General features: G+C 39.6%; 4 protein-coding genes across 7 annotated transcripts; 1 reads left to right on the top strand and 3 right to left on the bottom strand.

Annotated features, from left to right (window-relative positions):
- Positions 1 to 172: 172 nt before the first annotated feature.
- gstz1 (glutathione S-transferase zeta 1) lies at positions 173 to 2,382 on the top strand. Of its 2 annotated transcripts, none has more exons than XM_044374998.1 (9): positions 173 to 455; positions 841 to 892; positions 982 to 1,049; positions 1,214 to 1,294; positions 1,387 to 1,512; positions 1,626 to 1,701; positions 1,793 to 1,845; positions 1,938 to 1,987; positions 2,193 to 2,382. In XM_044374998.1, exons 1-9 carry the CDS (start codon positions 426 to 428, stop codon positions 2,317 to 2,319), a joined length of 663 nt encoding a protein of 220 aa, XP_044230933.1. In that variant the 5' UTR covers positions 173 to 425; the 3' UTR covers positions 2,320 to 2,382. The 2 variants fall into 2 exon arrangements, with proteins under 2 accessions (XP_044230933.1, XP_044230934.1); XM_044374999.1 differs by lacking the exon at positions 173 to 455 and adding an exon at positions 595 to 748.
- Positions 2,383 to 2,419: 37 nt separating this feature from the next.
- zgc:163014 (uncharacterized protein LOC100038766 homolog) lies at positions 2,420 to 6,160 on the bottom strand. Its single transcript, XM_044374996.1, has 13 exons — positions 5,979 to 6,160; positions 5,724 to 5,894; positions 5,539 to 5,644; positions 5,221 to 5,337; positions 5,018 to 5,131; positions 4,761 to 4,938; positions 4,553 to 4,681; positions 4,225 to 4,412; positions 3,940 to 4,136; positions 3,755 to 3,846; positions 3,609 to 3,663; positions 3,260 to 3,357; positions 2,420 to 3,058 (listed from the first exon to the last, which is right to left on the bottom strand). Exons 1-13 carry the CDS (start codon positions 6,038 to 6,040, stop codon positions 2,835 to 2,837), a joined length of 1,731 nt encoding a protein of 576 aa, XP_044230931.1. The 5' UTR covers positions 6,041 to 6,160; the 3' UTR covers positions 2,420 to 2,834.
- A 1,758-nt stretch (positions 6,161 to 7,918) lies between these two features.
- Positions 7,919 to 11,405, bottom strand: tmed8 (transmembrane p24 trafficking protein 8). Of its 2 annotated transcripts, none has more exons than XM_044374798.1 (6): positions 11,202 to 11,405; positions 10,716 to 10,827; positions 10,498 to 10,591; positions 10,308 to 10,401; positions 9,792 to 10,085; positions 7,919 to 9,584 (listed from the first exon to the last, which is right to left on the bottom strand). In XM_044374798.1, the coding sequence occupies exons 2-6, from the start codon at positions 10,823 to 10,825 to the stop codon at positions 9,367 to 9,369; spliced, it is 810 nt and encodes a 269-aa protein (XP_044230733.1). In that variant the 5' UTR covers positions 10,826 to 10,827; positions 11,202 to 11,405; the 3' UTR covers positions 7,919 to 9,366. The 2 variants fall into 2 exon arrangements, with proteins under 2 accessions (XP_044230733.1, XP_044230732.1); XM_044374797.1 differs by lacking the exon at positions 11,202 to 11,405 and adding an exon at positions 10,964 to 11,155.
- A 248-nt stretch (positions 11,406 to 11,653) lies between these two features.
- noxred1 (NADP-dependent oxidoreductase domain containing 1) lies at positions 11,654 to 15,514 on the bottom strand. 2 transcript variants are annotated; one of them, XM_044374795.1, is made up of 6 exons: positions 15,220 to 15,514; positions 13,518 to 13,702; positions 13,017 to 13,197; positions 12,778 to 12,932; positions 12,430 to 12,625; positions 11,654 to 12,327 (listed from the first exon to the last, which is right to left on the bottom strand). In XM_044374795.1, the coding sequence occupies exons 1-6, from the start codon at positions 15,375 to 15,377 to the stop codon at positions 12,186 to 12,188; spliced, it is 1,017 nt and encodes a 338-aa protein (XP_044230730.1). In that variant the 5' UTR covers positions 15,378 to 15,514; the 3' UTR covers positions 11,654 to 12,185. The 2 variants fall into 2 exon arrangements, with proteins under 2 accessions (XP_044230730.1, XP_044230731.1); XM_044374796.1 differs by having other exon boundaries at positions 13,017 to 13,194.

Raw genomic sequence — 15,514 nt, 5'->3', positions numbered from 1 at the left:
CGGGTTTTAATAGAATCTGAGGCTTGTCATTCGCCACATGGGAGACTTCCAATAAATAACGCAGCCTGATTGGTGAACTGTGGGCGCGTTTTGTCCAATCCCAGGAGGAGATTTCATAAAACCCCGCCTTAGCTGTGAATACCGACCAACCATTGGATAAAAGAATACGGCAGACTTCCTTTTAGTGGCCGCAAGTTATGTAACTCAGAGTTGAACTGTGACCAAGATCTCTACTTAAAATAACAATAGCTAACCTCAACCAGACTGAGAGTGTTGTGTACAAGCTGTGCAGGATTTACATGACACATTTACTCATGTAGGAGAAAGGAAGAGGGACTTTCCGGTGAAATGTGCAGGACACCATAATCGACGACTCTTTGAGCACAGCTAACCCTAAAAATCAAAGTGATAACACAGCCACAACAATGCACTTGTCCTTTGTTTGCCTCGCCAAGGTACTGTAATAACACTGTTAGCTGTTTGCCAAATGTGTGTCTCTCATGGTGTGTGTGTGTGTGTGTGTGTGTGTATGTGTGTGTGTACCAGGTCTCTAATGTTAACCATATGAAGCCCTGATGGTGCTTAGTCATGGACCAAAGAGTAGGTAGGAGGGATTTTAGGAGCACATCTTATTGGCTGCTGGAGGATGGGACTGTGCTGAAATTTGCAGGAAAAAACTACTTTCAGCAGTTTATTCAGTGTAGCTGAGTGAAAACTTGAGCCAAGAGCTATGGCAACCCAAACCAAGGTGAACTAGTAGAAACTAAACATGGTTGACTGTGTTAATTTGGAAATGTTTTCAAATGGACTGAATGCTTTTGTTTTTTTATTTCTATCTAGCCTGTTCTTCATGGATACTTCAGAAGCTCCTGCTCCTGGAGGGTTCGCATTGGTAAGTCATGCCACAAGATTAGTCCGCTTGGCTGTTATTTAAAATCATTTTGATGCCAACATGATGATAATGAACTTTTTGTGTGCCAGCTTTTGCGCTTAAAGGTATCGAATATGACCAGGTTCCAGTCAATCTAATCAAAGATGGGGGTCAGCAGGTAGAGTATGCACAGTCACAGGATCCAGATCAAACATGACATATTGTGTATTATCTTAAGCATGAGACGGTGTTACAGCATGATGAAATAAATTCATTAATGGATGAAAGTACAAGTTTAAGAATTACTGTATTAGTCTCACAAAGTTTTTCTATGTGCTCCAGCTTACAGAGCAGTACAAGACATTAAACCCTATGCAACAAGTGCCTGCACTTGAAATTGATGGCGTCATCCTTTCTCAGTCAGTAAGTACCCTAAAACCTTGCATCCATTTCTTCCTTCAAAACTGTATTTTATGCAGCCAGCTGAAAGACTGAGAATGTGTTTGCTTACGCAGCTGGCAGTGATCCAGTACATCGATGAGACCAGGCCAGGACCTCGGCTTCTTCCAGTGGACCCAAAGAAACGTGCCCAGGTTCGGATGATAAGTGACGTCATTGCCTCTGGGATACAGCCTCTGCAGGTGAGTAGAGAAGAGCACAGTCCAAACTATTGCAAAAGGCTAAACTGAGGCAGACAGTTCAAACAACATCAAGGCACAAGTAACCTCACAGTGTTATTTCCTGGATGTTTCAGAATCTACACGTGATCCAGAAGATAGGAGCAGAGAAGGTGCAGTGGGCGCAGCACTTCATTAATCGCGGTTTTCAAGGTTGGTGGAAGCCCGCCTTTACAATTACACAAGTTCATCTCATATCCAGATATTTAAATATTAATCATGTGCATATTTTGTTCTCCTCCAGCTCTTGAGCCCATTCTGAAGCAAACAGCAGGGAAATACTGTGTAGGCGATGAGGTAAGAGCATGATCATCATAATGAAAGCATGAAAATTAATAGTATGACATACAAAAGGGAGGCTTTAATCTAACAAAGTAATTACCTTTTAGATATCCATGGCAGACATCTGTCTGGTTCCACAAGTCTACAATGCAGAGAGGTATGTAATCACACATTTAATAAAAACTGCAACATCAGTACCACATTAATATTCTCACAGTAACACTGAAAAACAAGAACATGAATAAATTTTATAATCTATAGCATTTTGCACCATCATTGTTTGGTGTCTGCACACTGCTGAACTTTAAACACTATATACTGTACAGAGAAGCGTGACCTCTTTATGTCTTTAATCTCTACAGGTTCAAAGTGGACGTCGGGCAGTATCCAACTATCCAAAGGTTAAATCAAACCTTACTTGAGATTGAAGCTTTCAAAGTGAGCCACCCGTCTTGCCAGCCAGACACACCTGCTGATCTGCGTACATAGGATAGCGGCTCAGCAGCTCCACCGACACCACGCCACGTCTTAAATAAAATGCTTTGAAAGTGATCTTATTTCCGTGCACTTAACTTAAATACAAAGGAAATTTTGAATTAAAAACATTTATTAGCATTTTGATATCAATTTTAATTAAGACTTTATCTGTTTTACTTAGTCCAGCAAAGAGATAAAGGACATGAGTAATGTGTACAACATGCAGATCAGAGATTTGTTATGCAAAGCGCAAATAATCTCTCAACCGACCACTTGCAGTATATTGCCTGTGTGGAGGAGGTATGGGTTGTTATTAAAGAGACTACAATAAAGGAATAGGCAACAGATATATCACACAAAACTCACATATGTGAGGAAAAGCATTCAAATAGAAAAATTGTTACAGACAAATACGCTTGAAGATGCTGTCATTTTTCTGTGACATGATCAGGTCAGTTCACAGCATCGTCCCCTGTTTTAAAAAGATCAAAAACTGTCCTGTTTGGATTTCTTCTCAGATGAAACCATCATTTATCAGCAGGAATCTCCACTGTGCACTTGACTACATCACTGTAGAAGGTACCAGAGCAGTCTGACCCACCAAACACCAGCAATGTGCAGTGGACACGTTCACCTTGTTCGTACTTCTGAGTGTCCGTTAAGATGGAGCAGCCCAAATTGATCATGCTGTGTCCAGCACGCGGCTTGGAGCAAAGCAGAGAAGATGCCACTGAATTCCACATATTGGTGTCTGAGGAGAAATTAAGGCAGGAGGATTTACTGTACATAACATATTTGCGTAACATTAGACAGGGTGACTCAAAATAAATGTACAGGTCTGTCATGATGCAAAACACCAAGGACCCCACTATTAAATTTTAAGTTGTATTACGTATGTATATGTAGATTGATGTGGCACAAATGAGAGTAAAATGAATGGTTCAGCACTCACCAGTGTTGAAGATATGTACATCCTGCAGGGCTCCAATTGCACTGCAGCCTCCACTGACTAAAATCCTGTTGTCTGAAACTGGGAGTGCTGTGTGAAACCTGTCCATGTAAAGGATGTTTTTCAGCTGCACTGTTATTCTTCTAAAGTCAGTTTCTACATCTTATCTAAATAAGTAATTCTTATTATTTCATCTTCAGCAATTAAATCTAACATGTAATGTAAAAAGGTGGTATTTTGTGCAGTTAAAGTACATTAAATTCAAGTGCTGTTTTGTCTAAGATGCCAAAAATACTAAAACCAGATGGCCACATCGATGACATTTCTCAAGGTTGATTAGATCTGTGCTCACCCTCGAGGCAGTGGTGGCATGTTCCCACACTTCACAGCTGTGTACTCCATGAATCCTTCACCCAAGTAAGAAAAAAAACACAAGTATCAGAGCAAACTTTGGACACAAAATGATCTCCTAGTGCAGTCACTGAATCCTCATCTTACCCAGATCTAGAAAATGGAGATCGTTCAGGTAGGTCGCAGTCTTCCGGCCGCCAAATATTATCAGCTTCTGTGATAGAAGTGTGGCCGAGTGTCTGTTGAATCATAAACAGTGGAATCAATGAGAAATAAAGCTGTATTTGGGTTGCAGTAAATGTATTGTAGTCGCTTTGAAAAAGGACACCGACCCAAACCGAGGCAGAGGTTTGTCCCCCTCCACAATGGGCTGATACCACAGTTCAAACTCTGGGTTGAAGATGTATAGAGCATTACTGCAGGATTTCTCCCCAGCAGAGTGGCTCGGCTCAACTCCGCCGAAGACAAAAAGCTCTTTCTTATAAAAGACTGCTGAGTGATATGCCAGAGTAGGAACATTCCCTTTTGCCTAAATTAGATAAATCCACAAAAACAAAATTCTGCATCTCTGAGTATTTGAAATGGATAATTTCAACACTATGTTACAACAAACCCACAGTGACAAGCCTCCACTTCCAGGTCAGAGTGTTAAGGATGTACAGCTCACTGTAACGATGACCCTCCCTCAGGCCACCATAAACAAAGACTGCCTTAGAGTCTGGATCATAGGTTGCAGAGTGTCCTCGGGCACATGGTGGTACAGGTCCAGAAACAGAGGAGTTCATAGGATACCAGAAATCATTGTCTGGAAAGAGGACAAACAAGAAACCAGATGTGAAATTGACTCAATACGAAAATATTTTTATTATTTTCCTTTTTTTTGGGTCTTTTCAGCCACTTGGCAAATGGCTTCTAATAAAAGTAAAATCATCAAAGTCCACTGACCTAACTCAAGCTTCCACAGGGAGTCCTTGCAGTAGTTTTGATCTGTAATTTCCCCTCCAATGAGGATGGCTGTTTGAGGGTCAATCAGACACATCGAATGGCTCCAGCGCTTTGATGGACACACTGAAACTAATCATCAACTTTGTCAAAACCCATTTTCTTCATTGAGATGTGACCACAAAGTTTACAAGGCTTCTTTGTTTCTGACCTTCTCTGCTCTCATTCTTTATCTGCACCATCATTTCCTCTTGGCTGTTCATCCTTGACAGCCTCATCCTCTTGGGGGTTGAAGCTTGGTCTATGTCCTCAGTGAGACTGTCCATATCCTCAGAGCTCCATGTCAGATGGCCCCTCTTACTTATAACTGTCCGTCTGGGCGTTTTATCCTTTCAGTGGCACAGAACACATCACAGAGCAAGTTATTTACGTCACATACAGACGTTGATGATATATTTTGACTCTTACCGTCGGCCAAACTGAGGGTTTAACTCCCACAACAGAATCGCTGGTGTCAATTTTATTAACTTGGATCTCAGCATAGCAAACGCTATCCCCCAAGTGTGAGGAGTTGGGAGTTATCTGCAAGGCACAATTTGAATAAATTGGACCATTTTTAAACATAGCAACAAAAGATTAGTATGGAACAATTTTCACTTTATTTATCTCACCATTTCATTTGCGACACTTTGGTGTAACGTGCAGGAGAGATCATTGTGCTGTTCTGGGAACAGACGTTTCCTTTGCACCAGTGGAGTACTGCTGAGGACACTGGCTTTATCCTCCGTCTGGTCACAAATCATTGCATCAAACAAAACAGTAAAATATGAACCAAGAGCCCAAAGGAGTGTACTCCTCTACATCTGAAAATTCAACTATCACCAATATTTATTAGCTTCATGGTCAGGCATATGAGATACTGTACACACTTTTGATACTTGATTGTTTTTCTTATGCTTAACATTAACCAGGATTTTACAACCTCCTACCTCTCCACACACTGTGAGGACAATCTTGCCATAAACTCCTCTCCTGCCTCTCTCTGCTGCCACTGCGACAATGTCAGCGCTCCAGTCTCCCTCCCAGGTCAGGCACCTGAGTTCAAAAAGGCAAATTTACCAATTTAGACCTGAACTGAACTGAAGGTGTGGAAAATATATCCTCCTCCACATACCTTGCTTGAGATGTCAGAGACCCAATTTTCTGGGCCTGAACCTCTGCACTGACCAGAACCTCTGCTGAGATCGTTGTCTCACTGCATGTCCATTCTCCCAGACAAAAGATGACCAGCTGCTTGGGTAGAGGCAGCGGGATGTGGACTTGAAAGCACCTTCGGTTGGATTTGCTGCAGAGACCCATGACAACGTGCTTGAACGGTTGTGTTTCAATAAGGGGGACATAATGAATGCAGGTTTTTAGAGAAGCCTACCTAATGAACTGGCGTGGAGCGTCACGCAGGGACCAAAGGACGTAAAAATTAAGCCGCCCCATTATTTGCAACACATCAACCCCTCGGAGTAGAAAACCCTTGCTGTGTTCGCGGATGGGAGGTCAGGATCATATCGCTGCCACCTGTAACTCCGGTAGTGACGCCTGATTGGCTGAGCCGAGCGCGAGGCCGCTGTAGGAACGCACACCTGAGACCACAATTAATTAAGCTAATAACGGGATTAAACGCGCACACCAGCGCTTGATTCTTCCACACCATTTTTGACTATTACTGAGTTATGTAACAATTAAGTAAACGTGTACAATAATTTCTCGAAAGCTCTGCCTTTTATGCTTTTTTTGTTTTATTTGCCCCACCCGTGTTTCGTTTTTTTTTTTGTTTTTTTTTTACTATGACATGACTCTGAGCCTTTCCTTTCTATGTGAAATATCATAGATATGATCTATATTTGGGGAGGAAATCTTTTTGTTTTGTTTGCCCCACCCGTGGAAGTGGAGAGAAACTTACTGTTTCAGTTTTGTTTTGTTTACTATGACATGACTCTGAGCCTTTCCTTTCTATGTGAAATATCATAGATATGATCTATATACTTGTAATCTTCTGTTTCTGTTTGACTAGAGAGATAAGGTGGTCATTTTTGAGGCTGTGGTTAGCTCGGTGTTGGACTGGACTTAAGTGTTTAAAACATTCAGGCCCCCTCCTGTGTGTAAGTGGGGATGAGCAAAACAAGAGAACACCACCACCACAAATTATGGACAATTAACATTGAAACCTTAGAGTTAAATTAGCTCCTCTCTGACACTGTCAAAAAACTTAAAAGATCCCCTCCAGATATAAAGTATAAATAAATAATCTGCCTTGAAAAATAATGTGTAGATATAATTTTTCCACAAAAAAAGTTCAATTTACTGAGTTAATCTCCTTTTCCCTCATTGAAAAATCCACAATCTATATTATTTTGCAAGACGGCTTCTATTTCACTAAAAAGTCAATTTTCAGTGAACAGTATTGCACTTGAGGCTTCAAGTTTCCACATCACCCTTCTGTAAGTTGTATACTGAACAACGATCAGCTCCAAAGTTGCTGTAATGTCAAAAATAAAGCCTGCAGGAACATGCCTTGAACTAAGATTTAAGGCTAGCACAGAGAAACTTCAGCAGATAAAAGTGAAAACAGCCTCTAGTGTCATTCTGCACAGTGAAGCTCAAACATCCAACTGAAGGAATAATAAGCTAATAAATATATAGCTAATAAAACTAATTTTTGACTGGAGAGGGACGTCAACACTGACAAATAATAGATTTTGTTGCAAGGCTCTTGTATTGTATTTGCATTATGTTGCTCAGGTATAGATTATGTATTTGGAAACTGAGTGTATAAAAAACAAATCAATCAAATTTGTATCTGATAAAGTCAAGATTTATCCGCATGTTCAATAAGCTACTGCAAAAAGTATCATTTGGTTCTACACACATTTCATCTTAAATTCAAATTTAGTACTTTGAATTTAAATGAATAAAACACAGGATCATGTGAGAGTATTTTTTTAAATAATAAGTAAGTCTAAGAAAACATGAGTGACACTAGATGTAAGTCTGGGTTCTAACGGGCCTTTAGGGAGAGCCGAAAATAAAACCTGGTTTCATCAGCACCTCTGTAACAATTACATCAATCCCCTAATGCCGCAATTTAATGGAAACACAAGGGACCATCCTGAAGCGCTTTCTAATTGTGGATCAGCAGTGAGACTGCTATGAAATGATGGCGTCTCGGTTGGAATGAACCGATTCAGTTGAGAGACTGAGACTCCTTTTAAAAAAAGTTAATCATGTTGCAACATTCAGCTGCTACACAATGAACTACTATTTGCAGCTGTTCACGGTCTTTATTGGACTGATAAAAATAATCACAAAGAAAACTACATAATCTTCTCTTTATTGTGGAATATACAGTACATTTTCAGGAATCATAACTTAAAGGTACAGTACAGCAAACATGGGAAGCTTTCAATCAATTGCTTTGCATCTTATGCTGCATTAGCAACGAAATTTGTGACATCTTTCTTTTTTCTTTTTAAACATGCGCACAAAGTGATTTGAAACAGGATGGAACAATTCTATTCAACACAATCAAATCCAAAGTATGTGCCCAACGCACAGAGAATATCCAGAATCACTGACCTTCACTTACATAGAACTGTGCACAAAATACATTTAGATGAAATATTACGACTGCTCCCTACCTCTAAAACAGCAAATTAAAAAAGGGGGGCAAGGCAAATGTAAATATTGAATCTATATTACATAATAGGAGCTTTATGCGATAAGGGATGGCTTTATTTGTGTCATAAAAAGCACACTCTGGATATCTGCGACCACTTGCTTCAGTACATTCAGCATTCTTGACTTAAATCTTCTACTGACACGCCACTATGACAGTAGTATTTGTATTTCCATAATTATATTGTCAGTTAGCTCATGATTAGATTTGATGCAGATTAAAAATAAGTTATGGCGCAAAGCAGAAGGTTAAATACAAGTGACAACAACAAGCAACATAATCATAATCATAGAAGGTGCGCACACACACACACATACACACACACACACACACACACACACATACACACACAACAAAAAAACTCCCATTTCTATAGAGCACTGCTGATTAAGCACCTGGCCAGGTGAAATATATTCTGTGCAGGTGTTCCCTGATCACTGCTACCATAGAAATGTTACAGCTGAAGACGTTATATGTTTTATGACGGGCACTTGACCAAATAGTACTGTGCACACATGGGAACATGGCACATATGCAAGGCTTCTTCAAATATGTATCGGCAAGACACTGGAGCAAAATGTTGCATTCAAAACTATCCGACAACATACGTAAATTCAACATGTGGCAACACAAGCTGACAGTGATAAAAAATAGATATGCCTATATTTAACCTTTTCTATTATAACTTCATCTTTTCCACATATGGATTCAAAAATAGTTTGTCGTTCTTAAAAGGACCTGTGTGTAGGATTTAGTGGCATCTAGCGCTCCCCCTCCCCTTCTTAGTGTGTAGGCGAATCTGTGGTGGCTGTGCAACTCACAAAAAATGCTGTTGAAACATGGCGGTGTAACATGGCGGGCTCCGTGGAAGAGAACCCGCTCCCTGTGTAGATATAAAGGGCTCATCCTAAGCTAACAAATACACAGCAGTTCTCATTTTCAGGTGATTATGCACTAATTAAAAACATACTTATGAATATTATATTCCATTTCCGCCCGGTCCGCTGCCACTAAATCTTACACACTGCACCTTTAAGAGTAATATTCTTCTGTAAATTATACATTCATAAACAAATAAATTGGCATCTCAGGCACTGTAATAAACTCTGTAGTAAAGAGTTTTATTTCGCCATAGTGAGTAGGAGTTGTCAAACTTCAGGAGGTACGTGCCTTCACCTGGAAAATCGTGGCTGCCCCCGAAGACGGACAAGTGGCTGTCCTGGCGGTATACAGGTAAGATTTCAGCCAAGTTTGAGTTGGTCTGAGTTTTGGAGCCCTTCTCAACATCGCCGTTACTGACAGGCCCTGAAATCACATAAAGCATTAAGTCAACATGATGCCTCAGCTGGAGGAAAACATATTAAAACACAGTTATGGTGTTTTATAGATACACGCTGGCTGATTGTTTAACTAAGACATTGAATGAAAAGGTTAAAAACAGGCCTAAATGTCACTATAGGATGTCACTAAATTTAGGCTACCTCAAATTCTGAATTACATATACCGACTGACCTTCCAGCTCCTCCTCTTCATCTTCATCATCACTTGATTCACTGATGTGCACAGTGATAGACCGGCTCGTGACGGGAGTCCAGTCAAAATATATGCCGAAGCCAATGTCATAACCATCTGTGGCGAACTCCCAGCACACTTTTTTGGCCTCGGGGACAGTGGGCACGTGAACTGTCATGATGTCGCCTCGGTACACTGTCACCACGCTGTCTTTCTCCGTTCGGAGCTTCGCCTTGAGCTCCTTCAGTGCAGCAGATGTCCATGTTGTCGGAGGCTTCAGGGGCGGCATTTGGGCTGCATAACAAACAAATGGCAGTGTGTCCGCAGAGAAGAAAACAACTCTAATAATCATTTTAGCTTAGATAAGCCTTATAAATTGCAGATGTATCATTTTAGAGCATATATTACACTGTGCTTTGCTGTTTTTTAACAAATTTAGAAAACCTTTGAAACCTTTGACCAAATCATACATAAAACAAAGCAGGAGTCATAACGGCATGCTCAGCAGGTCCTCACCTTTAATCTCACCGGAGAGCTGACAGCTCTCAACACTGTTGTTCTCCTCACCTCCTTCCCCCAGGGCTGGCTCAGCAGGGGCCTCTTCATTACCCTTAAAAATGTACACACACAAAACTCATTATAGCAGAAATATGGTATTAGATTTCATCATTGACAGCTCATTTAACACACTTTGAATTTTAACTACCTCAGCATGCTGCCCTGAATCCTCCTTGGTTTCCTCCATCTCAGGTTGTTTTTTAGGTTGGCTAAAGCTCTTTGAAAGGTCTGTATTCTGGAGCCTGAAGTGATCACAAAGCACCAACATTAGTAGAAATTACAATATTTATACAGCAATGACATCAGGACGCAAGAAGTGTACGTTTCAGCAACTAATAGGCGGCACTTTCTACAGCAACAGGTTACCTGTCCGGCGGTCTGTCGTCGCACTGTTTGGATGTTATTCCCGGAAAAGACGAGAAGGACAGTGATGACAGCCGTGACTGGAGCTCTGATGTAGCTTCTAATCTCTCCATGGCTATAAAGACAAGACAAACATCTCAGCCTGCGTGGCTGAAACAGATGAAACCCCGCCCCTTCCAACCACAGGGAGGGAGACAGATGACAAAACTGCAACTAGCCTTCAAACACAGCATGTACACACCAAAACCCACCGCTGTTTGACATTTAACGAGCCTTTTAACCACAACACAGGCTGACAAATGAGTAGCAGAGGTCTTAAAAGAGTAATGTGTATATGTGGCGGGCTCTGGCTTCATTAGCAGCTCCAACCTCGTGAACTGACATTAGCTTAGCTCCAGGTTAGCTTCCTAGCAAGCAAAACAAACAACAACAAGAAAAAAAAAACGTGCGGAGGAAGCTGTGGGAACACTGGACAAAAACTCATCTTACCACGATGCAATGCTGATAATCTGACGACTTGACACGATTTTTACTTTAATCCCGAGTCAGCCCATCAGGAAATAAGCGTCCATATCACTGCAATCATGTGACGGATCTGATGGAAAAAACACGAATTTCTGAGACTTCCGTGTTTTCGCAAGTGTAGAGTCAGGATCCTGTGCAGTAAAAGCTAGTTGTGCCTCCACAGTGAGGCTTTGTCGTAGTATATATACACATATATAGATTAGTATATATATTATATGGTACAGTAAATACAGAAGGCTTAACAGCAGAAGCACAGTGAAGATGACACCCTTTTAAGTTTAATGTAAATTTGTATGGAGATGTTATACGGTATCAAGTGATGACATATGCAATGTCTGTATTTTCCAAAAACAAAATCAGGGAAAAAAAAAGCATTATCCCAGAGGACAAAAACACCAAAAGAATTACCTCATGTGTTAATTTTTTGGATAAATTTATTTGCGGTCAACAGGCTGACAAATCTGCTGATGCTTCATCCTTCATCAGAGTGTGTATGACAGTGGAAACATCATTTTATCACCATTCAACAGAAAAGGGAAGATCATCTGCTCCCCTCAGCACAGAATAAGATAATTAATGCATATTTGACATTTGTATGATGTCTTACATGTACAGAAGATAAAAATGTTGAATACATTGCCAGTATAATAAAACAAAAGTATTGCTGCTGTTCATAACTTCTAAATGTGCCTTGTTTTCCAGATATTTACCCTTAATCTGTGAAAAAAAACTATATTCTATAGCCTATCAGGCCACAGTAAATCCATGTATTGCAAAATACACTTTTAAATCAAATGTAATTTTGAATATAATACATTATATCTTGTAAAACTATATAATATGTATAATATGAGGAGCACAGATTTTAAACTATGATAGAGGGGAATCTTTTGAGAATAAAAATTTTATATTAAGGTGTAAAAAGGTTTAAGTGTAAATGAATGAATTTCAGTCCCATTTCACTGTGGTCTTCAGCATTGATTTGTACGCTGCAGAGATGCATTGCTGCATTGGTTTACTGCTTGACAGAAAGCGCAACAGTGGTGTCTCCCTGGTCTGGGCATCAGTGAGAGAAATCCAGGGAAAAGGCCTTTATGAAAATAAAATAAAAAAGTCAAAACACAACATTTTTGAATTGAATTAATTTAAATGAGCAGCATTACATTCTTGAACTATACTATATTATACTCACTCATCTGCAAGAAGGGAGGACGCATAAGATGTGCTGATGAAACTTTGTGCATTTAATTCCACAGTTTGTGGCCATTTCGCAAAGATGCGTTTGATCACAGAGAGAGCATCACTTGACCCCAGACTGGCAGAGGTGCAGATGTTTAGCAGGCTGTACAACACTGCACACACCCAGTTCAGACCCAGAGAAATGCCACCTATACAAGGGTGTCACAAGTCATCTCAAACTGTTATACAGGAATACATGAATGACAAATCAAGGGCGTAGTCTCACTGCACCAATCATGTTGCTCTAACTTGATATCTGAACATGACAAGGTCAAATTTAAGACACAAATATGAAACATACCCTTCATTGTAAGAGGACATGATGCCTCTGTGAGCAAAGGATCTTTCAAAGCCGCGGTCAGACAAGCGCAGGACAGCCACACATCTGCAGTGTCACAATCCACAAACACATACTGCGGTTTGACAATGAAGTCATGTCCTAGAAGTTGTGCTAATCTGAAATAAAAGATCATAAGAGAGGGAATAAGTGCCTGGAAATCCATCATTATCAGTTACATGTGTTTGTGAGTGTGGTAGTACCTGGTGACAGGCACAGCAGAGGTGAAGCTGTACACTAGGCAGTGCTTCGACAGGTGAGAGTGGAGATCAGCGCAGACTTTAGGCAGGTGAGATGGCAGACAGCAGAGGAACAGAACATCCGCCCACGCTGCCAGTCTGCGATTGTCAAAGAAACATTCAACGTCTGTCTGGACGAACGCTGCTGAAATACAGATGCAATAAGACAAAAGTAGGATCTAAATAAAAGTGTGACTCTTTCAGTAAAGGAAGTATATGACTCATAATCACGTATATGAGCAAATTAGTATTTTGGAACACAGGAAACTTAATCATATATTATTCATATACAGCAACTTTATATTAATATTACAATATATACATTAATTTATAATCTTCTGACACCTGACAATAAAAGCCTTTTTTACATGCAAAACAAAAAGTATAATGCAGTTCCAGTGATATTTATGAGTCAACACAAGCTAAAACTATTACATACTAACACACTTTTTTTTTTCAATGTACCTGCAGATTCTGGTCTTCTAGTAGAGATTTTAATATGTGATGGTTTGACACCAGTCTTTTCCAGGAGGGTGTGAAGCAACTGTTTTCCCATGTGACCCATCCCAAGTATTCCCAGGCAGAGGTCGCTGCTGTCTTCTCCTAATGCCAGTGAGTCTCTGTTTGTGGTGTGACTTTTGATGATACCTCTAAATGTATATATTAAAAAAAAAAACTATGGTAGAGGATGTATTCAGACACTTTACTTAAGTAAAATTAGCAATACTTCACTGTAAAAATACTCAAACAAAAGTTCTGCAATGAAGATAAACAGCTAGACAGATATAGTGCTTTATAGATCCCAGCAGCATTACAGCAGCCAAATCACACATGAATCACAAAACAAACAACATCAGGAGAGTCAAAGAGGTAGACAAGGAAATAAAGCAATGGAAATATAGGGTAGGGTGGAGATGGTTACAACACTTTTTGCATTTTGCTCAATTACTCTGAGTCTATATACTCTAGACCAACACAATTTGAATATGTGTCATCTTATTACCCCCATCATTAAAATATGTCTGCACATGATAATACACTCAGAAGTTGAAGTGAAGAGGAGACGTCAGGTGTCGCTTCTTATCCCAGACTTGAAACTAACTAGAAACTGAACCTCAGATAAAAACTAGGACCTGATACTGGTTAGTGAAATTCTAATATAGATTCAATGTATATGTAAATGTTACTTACTGTAAGTGAAAGTTTGTTAAGCAATGTACTTTAAGTATCAAAAGTACTCAATGCAGAAAAAATAACCCTGCGAGTATACTCTTAGTAAAGTAATACTCTATACTCTAAGTAAAAGTACATAAGTATTATTAGATTGCTGAAGTTAAAGTATTGCAGTAAAAGTCGTGGTTTGGTCCCTCTGACTGATATATTATCATATATGACATCATTAGATTATTAATACTGAAGCATCAGTGTTAGAGCAGCATGTTACTGTTGTAGTTGCTGGAGATGGAGCTAGTTTGAACTACTTTATATACAGTCAGCTAGTTTAGTCCAGTGGTTCCCAACCTAAGGGTCGAGCCCCTTCAAAGGGTCACCAGATAAATCTGAGGGGTCGTGAGATGACTAATGGGATAGGAAAGAAGAAAAAACAAAGTTCTGATACACAAATCTGTTTTCAGTTTTTGGACTTTTTCTCTAATCTTTGATTTTTGGTGAAATATTGGATCATTTGAACATTTATTGAAATGAAACCATGTGAGAAGTTTAGAGGGAAAAATACTATTTGGGGGAGCTGTTTATCATCTTTAACAATGATATGTTGTATTTTAAATGCTTGTTATATTATCCATTGTGTCAAATCATCTGACTAAAGCTGACAAATAAATGTAGTGGAGTAGAAAGTACAATATTTCCCTCTGAAATGTAGCGGAGTGGATGTAGAGAGTAGCATACAATGGAAATACTCAAGTAAAGTACAAGTACCACAAAATTGTATTTTAGTAAGTGTTGTTACTTTCGACCACCGCCTATATTTCATGAACTCGGTATGTTTTACATGTAAAATCTTAATCTGTACTTACTTGAATCAATGTACTTTAGCTTAGTTATATTATAACAGCATAAAGGATGATAAAAGTCGTTGTAAAGTTCTTCCTGAGTCGTACAAACATTATAAACAGTCGTAACTTACACGTCATTTAGTTAATGTTACCTCAGTGACTGTACAAGTCCACAGAGGAAAGATGCGTGAGCGCAGCCGCAGACTGTCAGTCCAGCCGAGCGAGGACGAAGATAAAGTAAGTTTTTCTCATCTTCCGTCAGTCCAGTCTCAAAAGAAAGACTGCTTAAATTAGCAGTTAAGTCTACCATCGCCTAAACGTTTTAACAGAGTTTTAAGTTAGATTTATAACGTTACAACACAGCTTTGCAAAAAAAAACTTAGCTTGCCCCGTCTTCATGTTACCATGGCAACGTTAGAAACTTCTGATTTACCGGAAGGACATCCA

The sequence above is a fragment of the Thunnus albacares genome, chromosome 15, assembly GCF_914725855.1.
Source record: "Thunnus albacares chromosome 15, fThuAlb1.1, whole genome shotgun sequence".
Taxonomy (NCBI): Eukaryota; Metazoa; Chordata; class Actinopteri; order Scombriformes; family Scombridae; genus Thunnus; species Thunnus albacares.
The sequence above is the reverse complement of the archived record's forward strand: the minus strand, read 5'-3'. Positions and strand labels throughout refer to the sequence as shown.